Source organism: Globicephala melas, chromosome 8 (genome assembly GCF_963455315.2).
Source record: "Globicephala melas chromosome 8, mGloMel1.2, whole genome shotgun sequence".
In the NCBI taxonomy this organism is placed as follows: domain Eukaryota; kingdom Metazoa; phylum Chordata; class Mammalia; order Artiodactyla; family Delphinidae; genus Globicephala; species Globicephala melas.
The window spans coordinates 50,737,069-50,761,946 of record NC_083321.1 but is presented as its reverse complement, the minus strand read 5'-3'; the positions used below and the strand labels follow the sequence as shown (position 1 = coordinate 50,761,946).

Below are 24,878 nucleotides of genomic sequence, written 5' to 3'. Positions count from 1 at the left end.
CAGCACTGCTTCTAGGGCCTTCAGTGAGAACCAGGTGACCTGAGAGGCCACCTCCGGCCCCACTTCAGCTGCTGCCTGGTGTCCACCTGCCAAACAGCAGGCGCTGCCAGGGGAGGGATGGCCTGTCCCACACACGGAGCCCGACACACAACTATTCACTGAATGGGCAGACCTGAGAAGAGACACAGGGAAAAAGAAGCGCCTCATGACACTACTTTCCCACCTTTTATTATTCAACAAATGGATGGGCGTGGAGACACAAGGGTGGGACAACAGCAAAGTTTCAATAAATAAGAGAAACGGTGACAGCAGTGGGCCCATGCCTGCACAGCCCCACATAAATAACGAGGTTGCTGAGCCAGAGTGGAGACGCGGGCTAGGCAGTCGCCCGCACTGCCCAGGCCAGGGGACGGACACACCAATACCACAGGGACACAGAAACCACCGAGGCCAGAGGCCTCACCCCTTACCCTCCAAAGCGCCTGAGATCTTGTGGGTGGCTGGGCAGGTTGGGGCTCTGTACCACAGCCCCGCCCAGGTCAAGTCTGTTTTTTCAATTTCAATAAAAACAGCAGGGTCAGGGGCAGGCACGTGCATTATGCCCCTTCTGTAGGCAGAGCCATGAATGGGCAGCCCCTTGGGAGCCTTGAAGGTGGTGGCCCTGAAGCAGCAAAAAACGGGGCCAGATAAAACTAGTGGGAGGGGTGGCAAGGGGTCAAGTTCTCCATCTACACGACCCAGCCCAGAGCCTGCAAGATGCAGGAAGGCCCTGGGCACCGAGACGCCACTCTCTCCCCGCTTCACAGTCAGAAGAATTGGGACCCAGTAATGGCCAGGGGCTTGCCCAGGATTAGAACCCAGGAACCCGGTTCCTAGCTCATGGCTTTTTGTTGACCCCTCCCTTTGCAGGACCTGTCAGGAAGGAGGGGGAGGTCCCCTCTACAGAGGTAAGGGGTGGCTCATCACTAAGGCATGGGGCCAGGGGTGCCAGGTAGAGGGCCCCTCCCCACCACTGAGGCCTAGCCACCTGGCGGTGCAGAGGACCCTGTGGGCTCCTAGGATCCAGCCAGGGCAGGGCACGGCATCAGGGACATCCTGCAGGGAAGGAAATGGGCGGCAGGGATGGGAGGGGCTCTCAACCTGCTCCTGCACACAGCACCCGCCGGCACGCTGGCCTGCCTCCTCACTGGGGTGGACGCTCCCACCTCCAGGCCTTGGCCTTGGCTGTTCTGTCTGCTGGGCCATTCTGGATCCTCACTGGCTCAGCTGCAGCTCTACCTCCTCCAGGAAGCCTTCGGAGCCTCCCAGGGCAAGGCTGCAGTATCCTCAGACGAGACAGCCCCTCAGATGACCAGGTTGCTCTCACTCAGCCGGACCACATAGCGGTTCTCCTGGGGGACAGGGGTGAGGGGTCAGAGCTGTCAGGGGGCTTCTGGACTCCAAGGAGTATCACAGCAAACAGCTGGCGCAGACCAGCCACAGGCCTCTGCCCAGGTGAGTGGGCAGGTGGACAAGGAGGGCCCCAAACCAGGGCCCAGGAGACCCCAGGAGGTAGTGAAGGGGAAGCGGGGTGACAGGAGGGGCAACATACCACGTGGTGAGTCCCCAGGAGGCAGTGGCCCTCTGTACCTCCACCCCTGCCCCATCTGCAGTCGGGGTTGGCACAGGTGCCAGCAGACACCTTTCCCCTCTGGTCCTTACCTCGGCCTTGTTCTCTGCTGGGGACTTCAGCCATTTAGGGTGGCTTCCACCACTTCCCAGCAGTGTCCACTGCTCACTGGAGAGGCCACGTCGTGGGGAGTCAGGGAGATCACCCCCTGAGGGCCCGGCCTCCGTGATGGTCTTCACCTCTGAGGCCACCGAACTCATCCGCTGCTCAGGAATTCGGGCCACACGGAACCTGTGGGGAGAGGTAGTGCGATCATCCTCCATTAGAGGAAGGACCCCAGGTGTGGAGGGCGCAGCACCCACCAGGGTCACACAGCAAGTTCATGGGTCAGAGCCTGAGCCCTCCCCACGTCTTCCCACCCACTGACAAGCTCCCAACACCTCCCGACACTAGGCTGCAGGTGGACAGGCTCTTAGCCTGAGGTGGCGCAGGTGTGATGGGGGCTATGACCCTGCCCTGGGGGCCCAGGGACTCCATGTGAGAGAGCGTAGCTGGGAAGACCTGGCTTTTCCCTGGCCGCCCCCACTGCAAAGAGGCCCACTGAGGCCAGGAAGGGTGAGGCCACCACTGAACCCACTGTTCATGGATCAGGCTAGGGCCCTGCCACCCCCAGAGCTGTCATGTCATGTTGTGGCACCCTGCTGTGTCTATGCCCTCCTCACCTGCCCACAGACAAGATGGTGATCTCGCCCTGGCGTCCTGCCTTGGCCCCGACCTTGGGCACCCTGGCCGGGTTGGGCAGGAGTCTGGGAGTAGGAGTGGTGGCAGCTGCAGCCTCGGGGGACAGCAGCACCTCGGGCCACTTCTGGCTACAACGGGAGCAGCAGGGGCCAGAGAGGGAGGCCAGGCCCTGCACAGTGTGGAGGTGGTGGCGATGCGGGCAGACGTGTGGCATGCTGGGTGGGCCCGGCGGCAGCCTGTGGAAGACACAGGTGGGAGCGGCCACTGGGGCAGGGCAGGCCCAGGAGACCCCAGGAGGTAGTGAAGGGGAAGCGGGGTGACAGGAGGGGCAACATACCCAAGTGGTGAGTCCCCAGGAGGCAGGCTGATTACCTGTGGTTTGGGTCCCTCCTTGCCCACCTGCCCACTTACCTGGGTAGAGGCCTGTGGCTGGTCTGCACCAGCTGTTTGCTGTGATACTCCTTCAGCAGCTCCTCCAGGGCCGCCGCATTCTCTGTGGGCAGCTGTAGTCAGAACCCGGCTCTGGGCCGTGAGGGGCACTCCCCCCAACCTCCTGCCCCAGCACAAATCCCCCTACCTACCCGCCACCCCCTCCCTGGCCCAGGCTGTGTGCCTTTTCCTCCACCTCTCACCAGGCAAGAGCAGGCAGAGAGGCGGGAGCACCATGAGCCACAGTGGTCAGAGAGGGGGCACGCTGGCCTGAGGTATCCCGGCGGGAGGGGCAGAGCAGAGCTCTGGGAGGGATGGGGTCAGACCTCCCCCCTCACCTTTCTTCTCTGTGATCAGGCGCACCAGGACCCCAATGGTGTCCTCATTGGCGTCATCAGTATGGTAGGCAGGGTTGACCCCTGGGGAAGAACAGAGAACCATGATCCTAGGGAAGGAGGCAGTGGGACACCCTGGGCTCACAGGCTACACCAGGACATGGCAGCAGAGGGCGCCCCTGGCCTGGCTGTATGCGTACCTAAGGGCCTCAGCTCTGATTCTGAGCCCATTATCACCTTCACTACTTACTCAGCATCACTGCTCCCTGCACCCAGCAGCACCAGGGGCTTAGCGGTTTCAGGGCCATCAGAACTCCACCGTCCCTGCAGATGTGTGGGATGAGGGAACCAGCCTCTCCCAGGGCCTGCCCTCTCCTCTCTTTAGCCTCAGGGAGCTGTGGGCTGCCTCTCTGCCCATGACCTCCGACAGCCCCAGCAAACTCTGCCATCCCAGGCCTATCACCTCCCTGCACACCGCCCTGTCGGTATAACTAACTGAGGACCCGAACCTCAAGAGCATGAGAATGGGCCATGCAATCATTCCTGGGCCAGCAGCAAACAGAACTCCTAGGACTTGCACCCAGGCAGCAGCCAACAGTTAAAGGGAGTCCTAGGCCAGGAAAACAAGTGCAGTTCCAGGCAAAATGGCCTGAGTTGCCACTTTCCTGCCTGCCTAAAGCGCCTGTCCCCCTCCTGACCCCTGCAGACCGCAGTGTCGGAAGTTGAAAAGGGCGCTGGCATGGCAGGCGCCATTCTATCTTGACTTGGCCCCCAATTTCTGTGAGCAGTGTATGTGCATGTGGGATCCCGGCCCTACTAGCCCTCAGGGGACAGCGCAGAGGGGTAAGGGGAAGAAGAAAAGGGACCCAGGGCCCTGGGGTAGGGGCAGGAGGAACATGTCTCTCCCTCTGGGTCCAGGGCTCGTAACTCAAACCACAGCCTGGAGCTGAAACCTGAGCCTCGCATGGTCCCTGTCCAAGACAGCTGCCCTGCCAGCCCTTCAGGCCAGAGGTCGGAGGTCACCCTGAGTACCCAGAAAGCAGTCCAACCCTTGAACCACACACACAACTGCAGTCCCTGAGGAGTCCAGGCCCTTACAGCTGGGTAGGGCCTCACACAGGGAGGGAATCCCACTGAAGCCACTTGACCTCTGCTCTGCCTCTGCTCTGCCCCAGTTGCCACGTCGGGCCGCCTCACCCTTCCTTCTACTTTGCCAGTCCGCAGTGTCTCCTCTGCGGCCCACATGCGGCACACCTCCGGGAAACTCTCCTGATTAGCCCTCTGCAGGCCTCTCCATGTCAGACCCTCCAGACCAAGTAGGTTCTCAGCCGCGCCCTCTGGCCTCCCCACCCAGCCCCAGGCTGGGCCTCACCGCTGCCTCCGCCTCCAGGACCAGGCCCGACCTCCTTGTGGGCCGTGCAGTGGTAGCCCTTCCGCTTGAGCAGGTTACACACCAGGATGCCTAGCAGCCCCATGAGGCAGAAGATGGGCACAATGGCAATAACCGCGTACTGGGCAGCTGTCTCCTCGGGGCTGCCTGCCCGCGTGCTGTTCCCAGGCTGCCGCGTCTCCCCCGCGCCGCTCACCCTTGCTGCCACCTCCATGCCACGTCGGGCCCGTCGCCCCCGCTCTGAGCACCACGGAGGATGGAGGCATGGAGGAAAGACAGAGGCAGAGAGAAACACACTCAGAGAGGCCCAGGGCCCAGGTTACTGTGGGCAGGGGTCGGGGCGGTGGGTGGTACTGGCATGTCCAGAGCACCCACTCTCCACTATGGTGGGGAAGTAAAGGGCAACTCACACCCTCCTTTTTGGCCATCTGACCAGTCAGCCAGCCTGAGCAAGGCCTCCTCAGCCCTCAGGACGGCCAGACCCTGAGGCCCCTGTCCACCCCTCATGATGGGTCACAGGGGTGAACAAAAGGCAACGGTGCACATGCCTGGGCACAGCAACACCAGATCCTGCCTCCCCACAGCCTGACCCATGAGTTAGTTGCCTCGGAAGGTGACCAACTCAACAGGTGAGAGGAGGTGCACGTATGTAAGCGTATGTGCTCACACTCAGCTACGTGGGTTATTTCGAGGGGATAAGGACAGGAGACTGGTTGGGATGTGAAACCCAAGCTGTGGCAGCCACCTGCTGGACAGTCTCTGCCACTCAAAGACGGGGTGAGAAGACACAGCCAGTGGACCTGCTAGACACCCTGTGGCTGCACACCCTCCCCTGGGCTAGGGGAGTGAGGACCCCACTGCCCCAGACGGACACTGCGGGGCCCTTGGGCTCAAGCTCGCCAGACCCCTCCCCACACATACCCCGCCAGTCCTAGCCATCACCTGCCACTCACCGTAACAGCCGCGAGTACCAAGGGGTGTCCAGGAGCACGGCCGACAGGGAACATGGGGGACCTCTGACGGGGCAAACCACCTGCAGGGAGGGAAGATGTTACTGAAGCCCAAAAACTATCCTTAAGAGAGGCTGGACCTTCCTACTGGGCACCCTCACTGGTCCTGACCCACCCCATTTCACAGATGGGAAGACTGTGGCCCACTCAAGAGGTGAGTGAGGCTGGGACCCCAGGATCTCAAGTCCTGGTCACCTGGTCATGAACACCCACACCCCACCCCATGGCTCACCCAGGCTGGCAGTTTCCACATAGTGTGTCTCGAGTTGCCGTGCCCACCTGGGCCTCCAGCCTCCCTTGAGGGCTGCAGCGCGAGTGCGGCTGGCAAGGGCTAGAGCCCCAGGAAGCTGAGAAGGTGCCTGGGGGGCAGGACCTGCATAATGTGCCCCGCCCTGGTTCCTGCAGGAGGGGAAGAGTGAGAACAAAGCCAGGAGCCAGGCCTGAGGTCCCTGCCCCTGGCCCTCAACAGTCTTCCCAGGAGAGGTGGATGGGCAGGGCGAGCTCACCAGGTTGGGCTCCTCGCCGGGTGGGCATGGCCAAGGGGTTGTTGATGTTGCAGTGGCCAGAGGCCAGGGCAACAGCTGGAAGAAAAGAGGGCAGGACACACTGAGGGAGCGGAAAGCACCGGGACATGGCATCTCTGGGGCCACCTACCCCCCACCCACTTACAGTCACCCCAAGCACAAGGACCACCAATATACAGGGCCACCCCCAGGCTTTGGGGACACTCTCTAACCTCAGTCCCTTGTGCTACAAGTAAAATCTGCCTGTCCCAGACCGGCTGCATTGCCATTGCCTAGGCAAGGGGAGAACCACATCTGCTTCTGGAAAGTGCTGAAACGCCTCAGACAGGGCCAGATCAGGATCTTGAGCCCCTGGGTCTGTGAGTCACGCCCTTGTAGCTAACCAGGATGATGAGGAGGAAATTCCTCCGAATTCCTCTCTCAGGTTCCGCCCCCCTTCCTGCTGCCTTGGTCCACACACCACAGCTGAAAATGTCATTAACCAGCCTCCGTTCATCATCCCTGGGGCCAGAGACTGCAGATGGGGCCTCGGGGCCTCGGCTGAGTCTCTGGGACCACATCCTCCTCCGTGACCTTCCCACAACACAAGGCCAGCCCGTTCACACCCTGGGACCCACACAGAGCATGACAGGCCCCAAAGGAAGGATCTTCTCCATTCATGTCCTCCCCCTATTCCTCTCGGAGCTCCCTCTCTTCCCTCTCACAGTTAGTGTGAACTATCTGCCCCGAATCCTGCCCGCAGGGGAGATCCCCCCAGTCCTCCAGTTGGGCCCCAGTTTGGGGCAGGCACAGCGTATAGCCAGCTACCCTGAAGGGCAGAGGGAATGTCACACGGGAGGTGCCAGAGACCTCCTCAGGCCCTAGACGCGGCTCCAGCACGTGCCAAACACTGGGAGGCCGACGGCACCAGGAGCACGTGGGGCAGGAGGCGCTTCCTAGGGTCAGACTGCCTCGATTCTTCAAAACAGCCATGTAACCAGCCCCAGTACCCGCCGCAGCACGAGGTTCCTGAGCGCAGGGCTCAGGACTCACCTTCCCCACGGTCCCATCCCCAACTCACCACAAGGAGGCAGGATAGGGGCCAGTGCGGTGGGCTCAGCTTCATCCTCAAGCCCCAGTGGGTCGCCAGCCTCAGGCAGATGGAGGGGAGGCTCAGACGGGGATGGGACAGGCAGGCAGGCAGGCAGCTGCAGTCCTCCTTCCAGGACGGGGCTGGACGGGAACATCGAGAGGTGTCACCGGGCAGGCAGAATGCTGGGGTGGCTTGGCCTACGCTCACCGGCCCTGCCCTCTGATCCACTGCAGGCCCTAGCAGAGGTGGGGGCACCCTATCTGGGGCCAGCCTCCCAGGGCAGCTTCCCAGTGGAGGAAGGGCTTCCTGCCTCTTCCATAAACAGCCAGCTGCCCTAGGCCCGGGCAGGGGAGCAGGGGAGGAAGGAAGCCTACAGCCTACAGCCTCAGCCCCGGGAGGTGGGAGGAACGAGAGCGCTGACAGCGACCCCACGCCCGGCCTCCCCGCTTGCATCCCCAGCTCTCAGGCTCCTGCCTCTCAGAACTCCTTGGGGCACACAAGCATGCCCGCCTCTCCTACTTCTCTGCCTTCACTCTTGCTGTTTCTGCTCCAAGAAAGGCCTTTTCTGTCACATTTCAAAGCCCAGCACAAAGGCCTCTTGTTATGGAAGCCTCTCTAGACTTCCATTTCCCCAAAGCTCCCCCACCCCAACCCCATCACTGTGCTGGTCCTCCCACGGGTCCCACGGGCCCGCCTGGCAGACTTCTCCAGAGATCTGGGATGTGTCTGACTGTATCTCTTGAGCCGCGGGCAGACCTGCAGGGGTGGGGAGTGGCAGCCAGCATTCAAGCCTTCTGTCTTCTCTTGGGCACCTGCTGTGTGCTGGGCACTGCCCTCAGCACGGGAAAAGGTATGAACAAGACAGGCGCTGTCCCTGTCCTCAGGGAACTCACACCCCAGGGGAGACCAACGACCAACAGATAAACAGTGAGCGTCCCCGTGCCAGAGCGAGGGAAGTGCCAAGAAACCAAATAAGGCATGTGAGGGCACAGAGGGTGATGGGCACAGGCCTGAGGCTGAGCCCCCAGGCTCAAGGGTGTGGCCTCCTCTGTAGAAAAGTCTCCAGCAGAGGACGAGGTTGGAAGAGCAGGAAGAAGAATTTGGATTGCACAAAAGGGATAGTGGCAGAATAAGGGAGTTCAATGACCTCTTTCCAGGAGGCCTGTCTCCAGGCTCAGGAGGGTGAAGGAGGAGTGTACGTGGAGGGCCTCAGGCACAGGCCACAGGCAGCCTCTGACCCCCCAAGGGGCAGCCTCGAGCAGCCAAGCCCAGCATGTTGAGGGGGCCCTGCCTGGAACCCCGGGGCTGTCTGATGCCCAGCCTCGCAGGAGAAGCACTGCCTGCAGTAAACCCCAGGTCACGGAAGAGCCGAGAGCCCCTTGGCCTACAGGCGGCCCGGACTTCCCACCAGGAAAAGGAGCCGGAGGAAACTGATCCGGCTGCGCTGTGGGCCTGGCCTGGCACAGACCTTGGCGGGCCAGGGGTTTGAATTACACCCAGGGGAGGGGCTGGGGCAGTGGTCACACTATCCTCGGGACTCTCCAGGTCACTAGCAGTGGCTCTCGGCCCAAGGCCAGCTCAGGGGAAAACCTGGGACAGAAGGTCCGGCCACAGAGTAGAGTGAAGGCTGCACCCTGGCAGTCAGCACCCAACAGGTGGCATCCTCTGGCCCATCCTCCACCGGTCCCTCCTCCAACATGGTCACAAGTGTCCCCCTGCCCAGGCCCAGTTCCTACTCAAGCCCATCTCTCCATGGCCCCCTCCTTGGTTTTTCATGGGAGCTCACCCACAGACTTGACCACGAGCCCCAAGACCTCAGGCTGGCCCCGTGGCCCTGTCCAGCCCCCAGACCCAGCACCCGTCCATATCCCCAGGGTGGGCCAGAGAGCTGGGGCAGGGGTGGAAAGTAAGAGACCCAACGTCCACCGAGGAGAGACTCCCCCCTAGTCCCACCTCTGGCCGTGACTGGCACCTGCTGGGTGACCTGAGCTCACAGGGAGGGGCTGTGCAGCTGCCCACCTCCAGACAGACGGGGAGCTATGGTCTCAAGACTTCGAGGAGGAAAGTGGGGTCCAAAGGCCCAGACTCAAAGCCAGCGAGGGCCCACTCAGGCACAGACGCTCGCGGCCTAGCGCCCTGACGCCTTCTAATTACCCCAAACCAGCACTTACTCCAGTCTGGCTGCCCGAGTCTCTGCTTACAGCAGCTCCCCCTGCCCCCACAATCAGCCTGAGCCCCCAGAGGACCTGCCCAGTCAGGCAGCCGCTGGCCTCCACCCAGAATCCCCCTGCACGCACGTGGACCCCTGCTGCTCTGACTCCCCTCTACGCCTTCTCCCCACCCAGCCTCCAGCACCTATGCTCTGAGCCCTGGAGCCCTGACTGAACAGCAAGTTCAGATCAAGCCCCTTGGCTGGGGGAGGGGAGACTGAGAAGGCTCCATCCCCAGCCCTCTGCCTTCCAGAAGGCAGGGCAATCAGTGACCTTCCAAAGCCCTGCACCTCGGGGCACCTCCTGAGGGCTTCCTGGGGGAGGGCTGTCAAAGATGGGCAGTGGTGGTGGTCTTCTCCGGCCTCAGGGCTCCTGGCAGAGGAGAACCACCCTTCAAGGCCCCAGGGGCAGAGAAGGAAGTTAGCTTAGAGGCCACTCCTCCCTGAAATCTCAGCCTGGGGCCTGTTCCCACTGTCACCAGCTCCCTGGGGGACCAGAGCCCCTGCTTCACCTTGCTGGGTCTCAGTTTCCTCACCTGCAAGATGGGGATGTTTATGTCCCAGAGCAAGGCTGTCATGAGGTTTAAATGAGGTAACGAGCCTGATGTAGGTCATGTGACTTCCTCCCTGTCACCCCTTCTTTCTCTCAGCACCTCCCACCAAGGCTTATAACCGTTTGCTTACTTGTTTATTGCTTGCCCCCGCCCCCCTCCACCAGACAGCAGCGAGGGCAGGGATGTCTGTCTCACTCACCACAAAACCCTGCCCCAGTGTCTGGAGCAGGAGGCCTCCAGAAAACAGGTTCACGGGGGCGTGGGACAGGGGGAGGGGCTCCTCACACTCAGCCCATCCCCACCCTCCAAAAAAATGCCCAAACCATTAGAACCAGAAATTCCCTGGAAGAAAGCCAACTAGCAAAGCTGAGACCAGGGCCCCAAGCGGGAGATGCCAGAGCCCCAGGGAGGCGCAGCCCCAGAGTCCTCAGAGAAAGAGGAAGCTGTGTCACCACCCGGGCCTCCTCAGGCCTCAGCAGCTTCCCCTTTCCCAGAACTGAAGCTCATGGGGTCACCCGGCCCCAGCCTGGGGCCCCATCTCCGCGCATTCCCTCTCCAGCCACACCCGCCTCCGCGGTGGCCTCCTCCGAGGGTCTCCCACAGCTCCATGCTCACCCCACCCCTCGCCTGCCCCCTGGCCTCCTCCCTGGCCTCCACTTCAGCCCCCCACAGCTTAGGCGTCTCAACACCCAGATCTGACCCCTGTCCCTCCCCGCAACTCCAGCCACTGAGAGCTGCTTTCTGTCCCCCACACTTGCCTCTCTCACCTGGCACTGGTACCTGCTGTTTCCTCTGCCCAGAAACCCCTCCCATCACCCTACTGACAGCTACCCTTCCTTCAGAGCTCAGCTCAAAGTCACTTCCTCCTGGCCCCCAACCACCACCTCACTTGTGCAGTCCTTGCCCTGGGTGTGACCAGGCTACGCACCCACCCCTTCCCCGCTGACGTGCTGCCCCCGTACCGGGTGCCCAGCACGTGAATAGGTATGTGCTGAACCAGGGGGATCAGAAAAGGCACTCAGGAGAGGGTCCACCTTCTCCCAAGGTCAAGAGGGCCAGGGAGCAGGCTGACGATTAAGAAGCCTAGAGGCTGGGCTCGGGGTGGGGGACTGAACCCGGATCTGAAGCCCTTGCCTGACTTGAGGAGAACCAGCCTTCCTTGCTCTGCTCTTCACTGGCTCGGTGGCTGTGGACCCCACCCCCATTCCCCATCCCTCAGAGGGCTGTTGTGAGGCCGAGAGAACGCACATCAAATGCTCAGCACAGAGCCCGACACAGAGCAGGCCCTCAGTAAGCATTCACCGTGCCTCAGGTTCCCCACGTGTAAATCGTGGAGGGGGTTATGGCACATACTCGATGGGAGGTACGAGGTACAAACAAGATTCTCTTATATTTACGTACAATGCTTGGCGCAGAGCCTGGTACACGGGAGGTGCCCGAAGATACACACTGACAATCTGGGGGATTGGGAGGGTGTAGGAAGGGAGAGGAAAGGTTGGTGGGCAGATCCCAGGTCACACCAAGCTTAGGCCGCAAGCTGAGAAGGCTGCATTTCCCCCAGGGCCTTGAAGGGTTAGCGGGGGAGGGAGAGGTGTGGAACAACTTGCGTCTCAGAGGGCTTGCCGGGCTGCCTGCCAAGTGAGGCAGGGCTGGGGAGATGGAGGTGGGAAGCAGGTAGCCACCTGGAGCAGGGGGTGCGGGGCAGGTATTTCTGTTTCCCAGCCAGTGGCTTGACGGCCTGGGGACCTCCCTGCAGCCTCCAGGGGCTAGGGTTGCCTGGAAACACAGCTGGACACAGGCCTTTCTCGGCAGTGGCTGCACCCTAGGCAGGAAGACAAAGGCCGCCCATCAATAGAGAAATCCAGGTTAGCAAGGAAGCCAGTGGTTCCTTGGCAACTGGGGCTGAAGTAGGGCAGTGCCCACAGTGGGGGTAGTGAGGACAGCTAGGCATTGCCTCCCTTTCATCCTCTGCCCTCACAGGGAAGGGAACAGACTCCCATCGCCTCCGGCCAGGCCCTCATCCTGGGTTGCCTCCACTCCTCACAGGAGAGGTGAGCGTCCCTGCTTCACCCCTGGGTAACTGAGGTCACCCAGCCAGGGGGAGGTAAAGTAGAGGTGGAGCCCAGGCCTACCTGACAGCTTCCCACCTCACTCTGGCCCCTCCTACCCAGAAGCCTGGCCCAGGGCCTGGCGCAAAACAGATGTTCTGAGCGTTTGCCAACCTGACGGCAGAGACTAGGGAGCTGGCGGCACACAGGAAGCGGCTCACCTGAAAGACTATTACAAAGCGCGTGGGCAGGCGCCAGGGAAGGAGGTACTGCCGCCATGGGGGTCTCTGGGGCCTCTGAGGTTTCCTGCATGCATAGTGCCCTAGTCTACCACAGCTCCAGTAGGAAAAGGCACTGGGACCTGTGAGAAGCAGGAAGCCCAGGAAAGGAGGGGGAAGAGGAAGATCCCAGGGTAGAGCCCAGCTCCCTAGGACTAATGAGGGGCTGGGAGCCCAGAGATGTGCAGAGGCTGCCTCAGGGCCACTCAGTGAGAAGGGCTCCCCCATTCCCACCCCCAGCCCAGCCTCAGGCAGCCAAGATCTCCCAGGTCACAACCCTGGGGTGAGGACTCCAGGCACACCAAGCAGCAGCTGCTCCCTGGCCCCCCACCAGGCCTGGGCTTAGAAGGCTCAGGGGTGTGAGGTGGGGCCGAGGGGGCTAATTGGCCCTTGAGGCTAAGAAAAGGGCTGAGGCAGCCAGACAGGGCCCACTCAGCCCCTCCCAGTCTGGGTGCAGATGCAACCCCTGCCCCCTCCCTGGCCTAAGCCTGGGGCTGGGAGGTGTGGCAGGGGCCCAAACTAGACAGTCGTCTCTGAGGCAGAGCTGGGGGTCCCCAACACCCCTCACTAAGAACGTACTACATGCCCATTCCCTTACCAGGCCTCAAAGACAGGGTTCCAGGCTTCACAAATGAGGAAACTGAGACTCAGAGTAGTACCCTGTAACCACTTAGTCTGAAAGGAGACAAGGTTTCCCATGTGGAGTGGGGACAGGCAGCTGGCAGTCCCTGCTCTTGCCACCCCAGACCTGGCATTCCCGCTGCTCCCACACGCCCTGCTCCAGCCCACACCCAAGCACTCAGAACCAGAGCCTTCCTGCAGGGAGGCCGCGCCAGTGCCCAGGACAGGACGGCAAAGCACTAGGAGGGCTGGAGGACACCCCACTGCCCACCAGCTGTCGCCACTGCTACCTTCTCCTCCGAGAAGCCACCTTTGCCTCCTGCCCCGGCCGCGAATCTGTACCGATCACTACTGTGCCAGGGTGCCCAGAGTTGCTCAGCCCCGACCAGGCTGACCTGGGGAGGCTTTGAGAGAGACTGAGGGGAGATCACAGGCCCAGCCTGCCCCGTCCTCCGACTCCTCCTCCAGACTCAAGGTGCTGGGGGAAAGAGATTCCCCTGACCCCAGCAATTCCAGGTCAGGCCCTAACGAATAGAGCCTGAGGGGAAGCCTGGACCCGGAGCAGTCACACCTGGGTTCAAGTTCTAGGTCATCACTTCGGAGCTCTGTGACCTTGGGCAAGTTACTTACCCACCCTGAGCTTCAGGGTCCGCCCCTGCAAACAGGGGTTCTGGTCCCTGTCTCCAGGGATGCTGAGGGGATAAATGGAGCCCACTGTAAGTAATACTGGTCAGGGCCTGGCCTGACCAGGCCTCTCCTGAGCACCAGTCCTCAACAGCCCACAAGGGCCAGAGGAGGAGCCAAGCTCAGAACCAAGCAGCATCCAACGAAGGTCACCCAGTGGCTCAGGAGCAGGCAAGAGTGCTTGGGGAACCCAACATCAGTCCCAGCAGCAGGGGTGGATGAGTCTTGGACTCGCCAGGTGGACCCTGGGTGCCCATTTCCCAGCCCTTACACAGGCCTGTGTCCACCTGCTCCCACGCCAACTGAAGCCACAGTCAGGAAGGCGAGGGGTGCTGAGCAGTCAGGACCCAGCCCTACATCCCCGAACTTGTTTCCGCCTCTGTGATTTGGGACAACTGTGCCTGTCCAGCTGACCTCTTGGCATGGCTGGAGGTTCCATGGTTCATCAGGGAACAGCGACTCTTCTTACATCAGGCCTCAGCCCAGGTGCCACCTCCTGCAGGAAGCCTTCCCAGCCTCCCTGTCAGGGTGGACCCGCCCCTCTCCTGGCCCCTTCAGCCATCATTGTTCGAGGTCCCCTTCAGGGAGGGAGGCAAGCAAGTGCATGCAGGAGGCGGGGCACAGCTCCATCCCTGTGCTCACTGCTCCTTCTTACCGTGAGGGTGTACAGGTCCAAGTTAGGCCCCTCCTTCTGGAAGCCCTCCTTCCTTCTCCCTCCAACCACACACTCAGACCCTGCCTCTAATTGGCCGCAGAGGCCCCTCCATCCCTCTCCTGTGTCAAGTAGCCAGGGCACACGCTCATAGCCACATGGGCAGTTTATTTATAGAGCACTCATCTTTCCCAGGGTGGCCTCGGAAAAAGCTCTGGCCTTCCAGGCAAACATACCTGGGTTAGGATCCCAGTGACGCTGGAGTCCTGCAAGTCCCTTCCCGTCTCTGGGCCCTCTTCTCAATGCCTGTACCTGGACGGGGCTGCTGATGACCTGGGCATGAGGCTGCGGATGAGAGCCTCATGGTCCTACCCAGGGCTGACCACACAGCAGGGGTGCAGCATCGGCACCTCAGTCTTCCCTGCCACCCCAACTGGGTGCTAAGGTCTGCCAGAGGTCATGTCCCAATCCTGAGTTGGGGTTGGGCGGCGGGGGGGGGCCTGCTGGCTGATCTCAGGCAAAATGCCTCCCCCTCTGGTCCAGCCCTCCTGCCTAACCTGGCAGAAGGGCTGGCCCTATAACGGAGGGAGTGGGCCTGAGCAGCCCTACCACTTCCTCCTCCCCCTGCAGGTAGCCAGCCTGGTCCTTCTTTGAAAACTGACACCAGAGTTGTCAGACAACCCCCGCCTCCCACCTGGCGCCTGTGGGAGATGGGGCTGGGGGCTGGGGGCTGGGCACGAGCTTGAGTGCCAGACTCCAGCACCAGTGACTGTGTGACTCAGACTAGGACCGGACCCTTCTGCCCTCTGAGTCTGGGCTCCCCACTGAGCAGCTTTGGAAGGAAAGGGATGCCCTGCCAGTGCTGCTGCATGGAGCCCTGCACCCAGGACCTAACACACATTAGGGCCTCAGGGGGGAGCGTCCTCTGCTGGCCCAGAATGAGAGCCTTGCCTGAGGAGTCCAGGGCAAGCACCAAACTGGCCCCTACGCACAGGAGTGGCCTTGAGTTTTCGCCCCTAACCCCCAGCACACACTCGGGAGCACTGGAGACCCTGGGTACCAACCTCCCTGTGCATCCTAACACACAGTAGGCCCTCAGCCTACGATGGCTGCCCTTCCTCAGGAAGAGGCCTGGCCAACACAGATATGGCAGCGGGAGAGGAGAGGCTGTTGGCCAGGCCGGCCCCACCCAACTGGGCATGTGGTGCCCATGAGGACCCCACCCCTGTGCCTATTCCCAGAGGTGAAGGGGGACATGTGGCACATGGACCACACAATGAAGAAGGACTAACGTTGGGCTGGGAGGGCTTCCTGGGGGAGGCAGTGGGGCTGGGGCTGTACCCTGAATGGTCAGGAGGGTTCTAGAAAGGGGAGACAGCAAATGCAAAGGCAGAGTACAACCAAGGCATCTGGTAGGGAAGGAAGAGGGTGAAAATGTAAAGTTCAAAAGGGTCCTGGAAGGAAAACCTCGATGCTAGGATGAGGAGTCTGGACTATATTTTGCAGGCAAACAGTACAAGTTACCTTAGGGAGGCCACTCTGGCGCCATGTGTGAGGGAACTGGAAACGGAGGCAGAGAGACCAATACAGGAGTTTGGGCAAGGACAGCAAGGCCCAAGCTGGAACATAAGAGACGCCCTGATTTTGCAAAGGCATGTCTCAGGCCTGCTTCCAGTCCTGGGCCACGTCCAGTCTTCTGGGGGACGTGTGGCAGGACAGAAGGTAGGTTCCCTGTCTGGAGGGTGAGAGCCAGAATATCAGGGTTGTGCGGGGCCTTGGTAAGTCCCAGCACTTCTCAGAACCTCGTCTCTCCCTCTGTAAAATGAGGCTGACCCTATGAGCAGGGGAAGGGGGCTGAAAGCTTCCCCTCCTTGACCAGAAATGGGCACCTGCCTCCAGCAACTGTCACATGAGTCCCAACTGGGGCCACACTGGAAACCCAGCTGGGCCCTACCACCATCCCTGTGGTCCAGGCAGCACAAGTTCCCAAAAAGGTTTGGCTTGGGCAGGGCACAGGGTGGGGCTGGGACCAGAAGAGGAGGTTAACCCTTGGTTAACCCTTCCCCTCTCCCTCCCCTTCCAGGGCCCTGAGCTATTTCCACCTCTTTGCTGGGGATGGAAATAACTCAGGCTCAGCCCCAGGAGACCAAGACAGCTATTCTGATCAGCCCCAAGAAGCACAACTCTAGTCATTCCAGAGAGGACAGAGGGACACCCGGATCCCCAGCTCCAGCTCTCGGCAAAGTAGCAGCAGTGGGCAGAGCTAGCAGGGGCCTCAGGGAAGAATGGGGACACTGAGGCCCTGAGCGGGTAGGCACAAGCTCAAGCTCACTACTAGCCTGTCCCTCAACCCCCGCAGGGTGTGGGTGGACTGGGGAAAGTGCCCCTAGAACAACTCTGAGCAGGGGCACAGGGCCTCTCAGGTATGGTGAAGGTCAAGTGGGACTCTCAATTCTCCTGCCACTCTTGGAGCCTGGGCTATGCTGCTGACTCCCAACATTCTTCAGAGCCACATGGACGCTCCCCAAACCAGTTACAGGCTCTAGAAGGCAGGAGACAGGACTTTCTGGTGACCTCTGGCTAGGAGGTGAGAGTTAGGGGGAGAGAGGAGGAATAGGAAGACCATGAAACCCAGCCACCCCTAATGTTCTAGACACGTGTACACCACACTCAGAACTCACAGTGGCACACCCTGCCGAGGCCATGTTGCCAGCCTGCGTTTGAGAGAAGGAAGCCCAGAGAAGCCATGAGCAGATATTAGGAAGGGGAGTGGCCCTCTCCAAGCATCTTACAGGGCTTCAGGCACAGGAGACCTGAATTCCAGTCCTGGCACTGTCCTGACTCTGTGTGACCTTGGGCAAGTCACTTCGCTTCTCTGAGGTTCTGTTTCCTTCTCTGAAAAACAGTCATCACATCTCAGAGCCACTGTGAGGATTCAACAAGAGCACACCATAAAGCATTCAGCATAGCACCTGGCACTGTTTCCCCAAACTATCTCCCCGACCCAGAATGCAATCAACATTTTCAGAGAATGACAGCAGAGGAGAGAACGTGCAGATCCTTCAGCAGGTGTCTCCTCACCTCTCCTGGGCTAGGGAGCCTAATTTCCATTCCACTTTGCACGAACCCAACAGACCCTCTTGTGTGGGTGGGGGCCTCAGGAGGGTCTAGCCCAGATGGTGAAGAGGCCCTGCTCCAGCTCTCCAAAGCAGAGACGACTCATGCCCCCCAGGAACATGCCCCCTCTCCCCGCAAGAAGGGAACTGAAGAAAGGAGATGGGCACCAGAGAAGTCAATGTCTATGGGTTAGAATTTTCGGCGTGATCTGAGGAGCTGTGCTTCCAACCCCGTCACCAGCACCTGGGCGCAGCCCTGGGCCACTCTGTCCCCAGCAGACAGCCTGCTCCCACCCCCTACTGCAGTCTTTCTGCCTGAAGGGAGGTAGGGGAGAACAGAGACAGTTGACAGTTGACCCCAAAACAACAGAGGATCCCGAAGTGATGATTCACAGTCCATTCACAGCCCAACACCTCAGTGTGCAGACAGGGAAACTGAGGCCCAGCAAGGGTGAGCGGGATCTGAGGGCAAGATTATGCCTGGGCCCAGTAAGAATACAGGTTACCGGGGACAGAGCTTAGCCAGGCCTCTTGGACCTCACGTGTGTGTGTGTGTGTGTGTGTGTGTGTGTGACAGAGACAGAAAGATGGAGCCTGAGGCTACCTCAGAGGCCCTCAGCTGCTGCCAGACCTATCACCCCACCAGATGCCCCTCAGCCTTGGCCCCTCTGCCTCTGCCAGGGCAAGTCACTCAGGGTCCACCCCCCTCACTCAACTGAGCTCCTGAGGGACGCCCTCTTGGGGACAGTCCTGGAGAGACCCTTGTCCCCTCCCTGGCTCCTCTCCCTCCAGCCCCCATCTGCTAGTAGGTGTTTGAGGTCCCTCCTCTTTCCGCCTTCTACTCATGTCCCTGAGGTGCAGACGCGGACACGGGCGGGCGGACACACACACACACACACACACACACACACACACACACACACACTGCACTACTTCACCCCACAGCACACTATGACCCCAGTGCTTCAGGGGCTGGTTCTCAGTCACTTGGGGTTCCTCCCTCTCTACACCATGTTCACTCACGTTCATGAGGGCCCTGGTGTCCTGGTCACACCCCAGGCCACACACACACTCAGTGACCCCAGTAACCCGGGGTCGCACTCACAGTGGGCTGGGGTCACGGTCACCCGTAGTGACCCGGGGTGTCTCTCTCACACAGTCACACGCACACACTCTGCCTGTCACAGACACACAGAGCCCCTCGGTGTCTCCCCCTCGGCCCAACGTCACCGCCCAGTGTCCGGGCCACATGTTCGCCCCGGCTGGGCCGCCTCACGCGCCGTGTCACCCACAGTCACGGGCTGACACCGTTCAGAACCCCCCCTCCGGCCGCCCCGCGCCGCAGCCACACTGAGGAGCCGCCGTCCCGCCCCGCACCCCGTCCTGGTCTCAGTCCCAGTATCCCAGGCCGGGGCGTCTCCGAGGCCCGCCGGCTCCTCAAACTGCAAGTTCCGCCGCCGCCTCCCCATCACGCACGGTCGGGCCAGGAGCCGCGGCCGGAGGACACACAGGTCCCCGGGCAGGGAGCTCAGAGACGGGCGGGGGTCCGTGCACGGAAGGCGCCGGGACAGGACGCGGGGGCGGGGGGCCGCGGGGCCTGGGCTGCGGCATCCGCCGCGCCGGCGAACTTCCTCAGAGACGCTAGGAGGCAGGGGGCGCCGCTCGGGCCCGCATCCCTCTGGCCCCGGCCTCCGGGCTGGGGCTCCGCGCGTCCTCCTTACCTGGCCGCCCCGCAGCAGCTCCAGCAGCCCAGCTCCCAGGCCGACGCGGTGCCGGAGCCCGGCTCGGCGTGCGCACGGGCGGCCACGCAGCCTGCGCGCCTTTTGAATGAATCGCCGCCCGGTCCGGGAAGGCGCGCAGCCCCGCCCCCGCGCGTCACGGCCGCCGGCCCCGCCTCCGACGTCAGAGCCCAGGTTCGCGACCCCCGCCCCCCGCCCCTGGAGACTGCCATGGGGCTCGCGCTCTGCAGCCCGGCCGTGCTGTTCTGTGTCGCCATCTCTCGCGCTCCCCGGGAACTGCAGGGGGCTGCGCCGGACAAGGCCTCTCGGATCAGCCGCTTCTGGGCTCCAAACCAATAAAGAAGGGGTTGCAAGATGCAAGATAGACTGGAGACTTGGATGCTTCTCTGAGACCTGTCACCATTGCCAGTGCAAACGGGGCCACTGCTGTCCCTCCCTGGGTCTCGTTTTCCTCCTGGAAATTGGCAGTCAGGGACAACGACCTCACTTTGCCTTGTTGAAGAGGCCGAGGTCCACCCCCAGAAACCCCACCTAGTTGTTGAGAAAGGCCTGGTGAAAGTGAATCTATAATGGAGGCCCACTTGGTGGTCTCCTGCCCATTCTTCAGGGCCCAGCCCAAACCTCCTTCCTCCAGGAGGTCTTTCCTGTCTCCATTCCCCGCCCCTTCCCTCTCTGCAAGGATAGTCCCTCCTTCCAGCAGGACAGATGATACACTGCTGTCCCTTCCCTACCACCAGCTGTCCCACCCTGCTGATTCCCAATGCCAGCCATCAGGGTGCCCAGCAGGGGGTGACTAAGGACCCCAGGGCACTATTCATATTGTATTACCAGCTCTGTGAATCGTGCCCCTTGGAGTTGTGCCATATGGTGGGCCAGAACTGGAGGCAGCAGCTCAAGAGCCAGGGTTTCCCCAACTCAGTACCATTCAGGGGATCCCAGGTGGCCCTCCCAGGACAGCAGGGCTGGGGGGAGATGCAGACAGTAGGGAGGGCCTTGTGCTGGGGAGGCAGAGGCCTGTCTGGGATCAAGATAATCACAGCTCTTGGCAGAGGTGGAGGAAGGTAAATAAGTTGTTAGGGATACATTGTGAGGGGAGGTGGAGAATTCTAAATAAACTGTCATAGCATCTGAGCCATGGGGTGAGGGGGTGGGAAAGGTAAGGTCTCCAGGGTCCAGGAGATCCCAGGAGGAGAACTAGACACCTGCAGGGGGAGGGGGAAAGGGGAAGAGTTTCCATTTCCTTGGGCCAGGCCCAGGTTGTGAGGGAAGGGCAGAAAGAGCTCCAGGTCACTGATGTTGGGATCATAGCACCAGCCAGGCCCCTTGTATGTCAACGGACACCCCCAGAGCTCGGTCAGGGGTGATCCCACATCCGAGCCCACAGAAGGAGTCCAGAGAAGATCCATGCTGGGAACCTGCTGAGGGGGCTAGAGCAGCCCAGGACGCCCTCTATCCCTGCAAATGTTTTCTTTGTAAGGGGACCTTCTATGCCCCAGTTCCAAGTACGGGAGTTCAAATGGTGGCATTTCACAGGCACCCAGTAGGCCAAATGGGGATATGCTTTTTGGTCAAGGAGCACACTGGCTATTAATCAGACATCCTATAGAGGGTCCAGGCCTGTCTCTACTACCAGCTCTCAAATCCTTCCCCAACTCAGTTTCCCCATCTGAAAATTAGGCTGCCAAACTCATTGCCTGGAGGTCATTCCAGTTCTCTGTGGGAGGAGGCGATCTGCCTGACGTGGCCGAGTGGGAAGGGTGAGCAGCCACCAGAGACAGAAGAAATGACCAGGGATGGAGGGGCCAAGGCAGTCCCTCCTGTCCTCTGAACCACAGCAAGCTGCAGCTGGGACCCTGCCCAAGAGTCTGGGAACATTTAGCCACTACAGTGAGGAGACAGGGAAGGAGTTGTGGAGGCCGAGAGAGAGATTTAGATCGGCTTTTTATGGAGGTTGGAGAACCACAGGCTCGAGAACAAAGGACTCTCAGAATCACAGGCTTTTAAAACTCCTGGCATCTCAGATGGATCCACGGAATCTTAGCATTACAAGCGCTGAGCCCAAGGACCTCAGAGACGATCTCGTTGAACCTCTAATAGTGCAGCCAGAAAAGTGAGCCCAGAGAAGGCTCACACCTCATCCTAGGTGGCACAGCACAATAAGCTGGGATGAGCTGTGGTGATCCAGAGGCAGGGACATGGACTCCATGTCCCACTGAGACTCTCCCTGAGGTGGGGTGGGGATCCTGGGCCACAGGATTAGAGGAAGGGGGGTGTTTGCAGGGGATCTGAGCAGATGGCAGCCCCTGGAGTTATGGACCAGAAATGGTGGTACCCTCTGCTGGCTACCCTTAAATTCCAACGTGGACGTCCAAAGCAAGAGGAAATGTCCCAGCTCAGATTTAAATTTCAAAACTCCGCACTTGGCTAACCCCCCAACTGGCCAAGTTCTACCTCAGAAGGTGGGCTGTCCTCCTGTGTTTGTGCCTTAGCTCCAGGGGGAGGGTGGGCTTGGTTTAAGGAAAAAATGGGGTTGGGAGGCCAGGGTGGGGCTCAGCTTGGGGCAGGAGCTGAGCTGGGGCTGCTAGGCCTGAGAGCTGGGTTCTGTCCACCATTTAGGTCCAGACCCTGGCTTGGGTTTGGAATCCCACTGGGGTTGGGCTTTGGTGTCACACAGTTAGGGGTCAAGTCCTAGTTCTGCCATTGTCAGGTTGTATGGCCTTAAACTAGTGACCTCACCTCTCTGAGTGCAAGCTCACCTGCCCAGGGTGTTGTGAGGATCTGCTGAGACTCCATTTGGGGGATACCAGCTTATTCTAGGCTGCTGGGCTCAGAAACCCCATCTGCTCCCTCTGGTCCCCCACCCTCAGTGTTTGCCCTGTGTCTCTCCACAGCCCAGCATCTGGGCTCTGCCCCCATTTCTCCCTGAGGCCTGCACATTGCCCCCTCCCCGTTCAGACCTGCATCCTGCCCCTGACCCAGCCCCTTCACTTGCCTTTGCCAGGCAGGGCTCCTCATTGGCCATAATGGGCCCAAAATAGCACTTCCCCTTGCCGCTTCCTGCAACCTGGCCTGTGGCTTAAGGTCTGTGAGGACAGAAGAGAGACTTGGCGTTTGGCAGGCATGCAAAAGATGTGAAGAGCTCTCAGAGGTCACCTGGGTAAACTTTCTTCCTTTTCTGACCACAGGAAATCTTCCTGCCTGGTTCTCCTGTACACCCACCCCAGCCTCAATGCTGCCTTGCTGTGTGATGTTAGGTAAGTCTCTATCCCTTTCTGTGCCTCATCTTCCTTGTGAGGTAGATGTCTACCTAAACCCTGCTGCTTGTCCCTAGCCCAAGGAAACACCTGGAGAACCCCCTTGGAGAGATGGCTTTTGGCCCTGACTCTCTCTTCTGAAGTCAGGACATCCTTCCCAAGGCTGGTCTGAGGAACATGCGTCAGATACCTCAAGAGTGACTGGATGTGTCTCTAGCTGCTCAGACTCTGTGTCCTGTCCTCCAGCCACCCCATGTGGCTGCCCTTCCTCTCTTCCATGAGGCACAGAGACCTGAGCAGACAGATCACGTGTGAATCCAGGCTCTACTGCTTAGTAGGCAGGTGACCTTGAGGAAGGCTTTTAATCTCTCTGTACCTCAGTTTCCTCACCTGAAAAAGATGATAATAATGGTATCAACCTCCCAGGACCACTGAGGATTAAACCGGATGATTCATGCTCCTGGCTTGCAGCAAACAATAAATGGCAGCTGGGGCTATTGTTCTGTGACATTCAAGACCTAGAAGGGAATCCCAACTGAATTCTCTAGATTTAATTAAACAGATACTTATTGAGCACCTGCTGTGTATCAGGCACTGCAGGTGGCCTGGGGATGGAGCAATGAACAAAACGTCCCTCCCCCCTCCTGGAGCTCACATTCTGGCTTCCCTGCCTTTTCCTCTTTCCCCTCTGCTCCAGCTGGGCCTACACCTTGGACCCCTCGCTCCAGGCTCCCCCACCCCTCCTTGCCTTGATTCAAGCTGTTCCTTCCCTCTCACATCAAACCCAGCGGGATCTTAGTTCCCCATCAGGGACTGAACCCAGGCCCGCAGCTGTGAAAGCGCAGAGCCCTAACCACTGGACCGCTGGCAAAGTCCCTGGCCGTGCCCTTTAAAGCCGTGGTTCTCCACCTCACTAGCAAAACTAAACCATGGTGTCAGAAGCCAGGGTGGTTGTTACCCTAGAAGGGGAGACTGGGAGGGGGCATGTGGGGAGTTTTTGCATGGTGGAACGTTCTCTTTTTTGGCCGCACCACGCAGCATGTGGGATTTTAGTTCCCTGACCAGGGGTTGCAGAGGCTACCCCTCCTGCAAAGGAGGCGCGGAGTCTTAACTGCTCGACTGCCAGGGAAGTTTCTTGATCTGGGTGCATTTATGAAAACTTACCTAGCTGCCCACTAATGACTTGAGTACCTTTCTGTACAGACGTTATACTTCAACTGTTTTCCTGAAAAAATTACTGATACCTGGGTCCTACTCTCAGCATTCTCATTTAATTGGTCTGGAATGTGGCCTGGCCCCCTCAGGTGATTAGAATGTACAGCCAAGATTGAGAAGGACTGCTTTAGAGGAGCTAGTTCTTCCAGGCTCTCTCCTGGGCTGGGTGCCTAACAACTGTGCATCCCAGGACCTCCCTGCCCACAGTTGACCTGCTCAGGGCTGTGCACCTCTCTCTCCACAGGCTGCCCAATGCCCTGGGATGTGACCTGCTAAGAACAGTGGGCTGGGCCGGGCCCATTCCTACCAAGGCACTTGAGGAAAAATGATGAGGATTCAGCCTTGGGTAACCAGTGCTGAAAGTGAAGTCTATCCAGAGGCGGAAGAGGGCCTGAGGCAGCAGAAGCTGGGAAGCAGAGAGAACGGCAGCTGGCTGGCGGCGAGGCAGAGACCAAAGACTCAAGGTGGAGAGGCCAGGGGTCTTGAGATGAACCAGCAATAGCCGGGCCTGTGTACTGAGAGCTATTTGCTTCCAGTTCATGTCTCCACTAATTAGCTCCCCTTTTATTTCTGGGCAGAATGAATCTCTTCCTTGCAATCCAAAGACCTGTGCACACCAAGCAAGAGTCCCGTGGGGGAAAGGATCGTCAGCCCCGATTTACAGATGAGGAAATGGAGACTCAGAGGGGCTATAGCGCATCCAGAGTCCCATGGCTAGTTAGTGGCAAAACTGAGGTTTCTGTTCAGCTTCAAAGCCTGTGCTCCTTCTATGCTTTCATAAATTCCACATGAATGTGGCTTTCTACTCTGTATCTGTGTTTTCTGTAATCCCCTCCTCCAGACTGTCCCAGTAGTGATGCTGCAAGGACATGTTTCACGCACGTCCCATGGCATCAGGGGCCTGGCAGACCCGAGATATGTGTATACCAGTGTGCAAAGCATAAGCCTGCACTCCCCTTTAGCAACTTATTTCTCTAAAGTCTTAATCATTTAGGTTGGAAAATGTTGAAACGTGTTCAGGAGAGCTGAAGCACAATTTGTCCTTTTCTAGAAGTCACCCCCTTGCGCCTTGCCAGTGTACCCTGGTGGGAAGGGCTCTCTGCCCCTGCAAAGAATGGCCCCATGTTGTTGGCCTTTACATCCTTGTGTCTGATTTAATGACCAGAAATCAGACAGACTTGGATTCTACCCCTGCTCACCTTGGCCTCTGTCAGATTCCGAGCCTCATGAGGCTTTGGAGAGCACCGATCCCTGGAGTTGCAGACAGGCTCACATTCGCCTCGTTTTTCCCTTACAGCATGTGTCAGCTTCAGATTTCCAAGCCTTATCCAAGACCCACTGACTCAGGAGCTAGGGGGAGCCTGGAAATGTGTATTTAGATATAAGTATAATTTATGT

At 59.7% G+C, this 24,878-nt stretch overlaps 1 protein-coding gene across 3 annotated transcripts; it reads right to left on the bottom strand.

Moving 5' to 3' along the window:
* Positions 1 to 24,832, bottom strand: RELT (RELT TNF receptor). 3 transcript variants are annotated; one of them, XM_060303668.2, is made up of 11 exons: positions 10,641 to 10,686; positions 7,099 to 7,250; positions 6,021 to 6,095; positions 5,747 to 5,913; positions 5,458 to 5,537; positions 4,487 to 4,744; positions 3,118 to 3,198; positions 2,762 to 2,843; positions 2,332 to 2,586; positions 1,702 to 1,900; positions 1 to 1,391 (listed from the first exon to the last, which is right to left on the bottom strand). In XM_060303668.2, the coding sequence occupies exons 1-11, from the start codon at positions 10,684 to 10,686 to the stop codon at positions 1,344 to 1,346; spliced, it is 1,443 nt and encodes a 480-aa protein (XP_060159651.1). In that variant the 3' UTR covers positions 1 to 1,343. The 3 variants fall into 3 exon arrangements, with proteins under 3 accessions (XP_060159651.1, XP_060159652.1, XP_030691994.2); XM_060303669.2 differs by lacking the exon at positions 10,641 to 10,686 and adding an exon at positions 24,680 to 24,832 and having other exon boundaries at positions 2 to 1,391; XM_030836134.3 differs by lacking the exon at positions 10,641 to 10,686 and adding an exon at positions 18,994 to 19,126 and having other exon boundaries at positions 2 to 1,391.
* Between the last annotated feature and the right edge of the window lie 46 nt (positions 24,833 to 24,878).

Coding starts and splice junctions, on each gene's coding strand:
- RELT (XM_060303668.2), bottom strand. CDS start 10,686: ATGGGAGGGGTTTCTGGGCAGAGGAAACAGCAGGTACCAGTGCCAG. Junction 5,914..6,020: donor CCGGCGAGGAGCCCAACCTG/GTGAGCTCGCCC, acceptor CCCCTCCTGCAG/GAACCAGGGCGGGGCACATT. Junction 4,745..5,457: donor TGGTACTCGCGGCTGTTACG/GTGAGTGGCAGG, acceptor CGTGGTGCTCAG/AGCGGGGGCGACGGGCCCGA.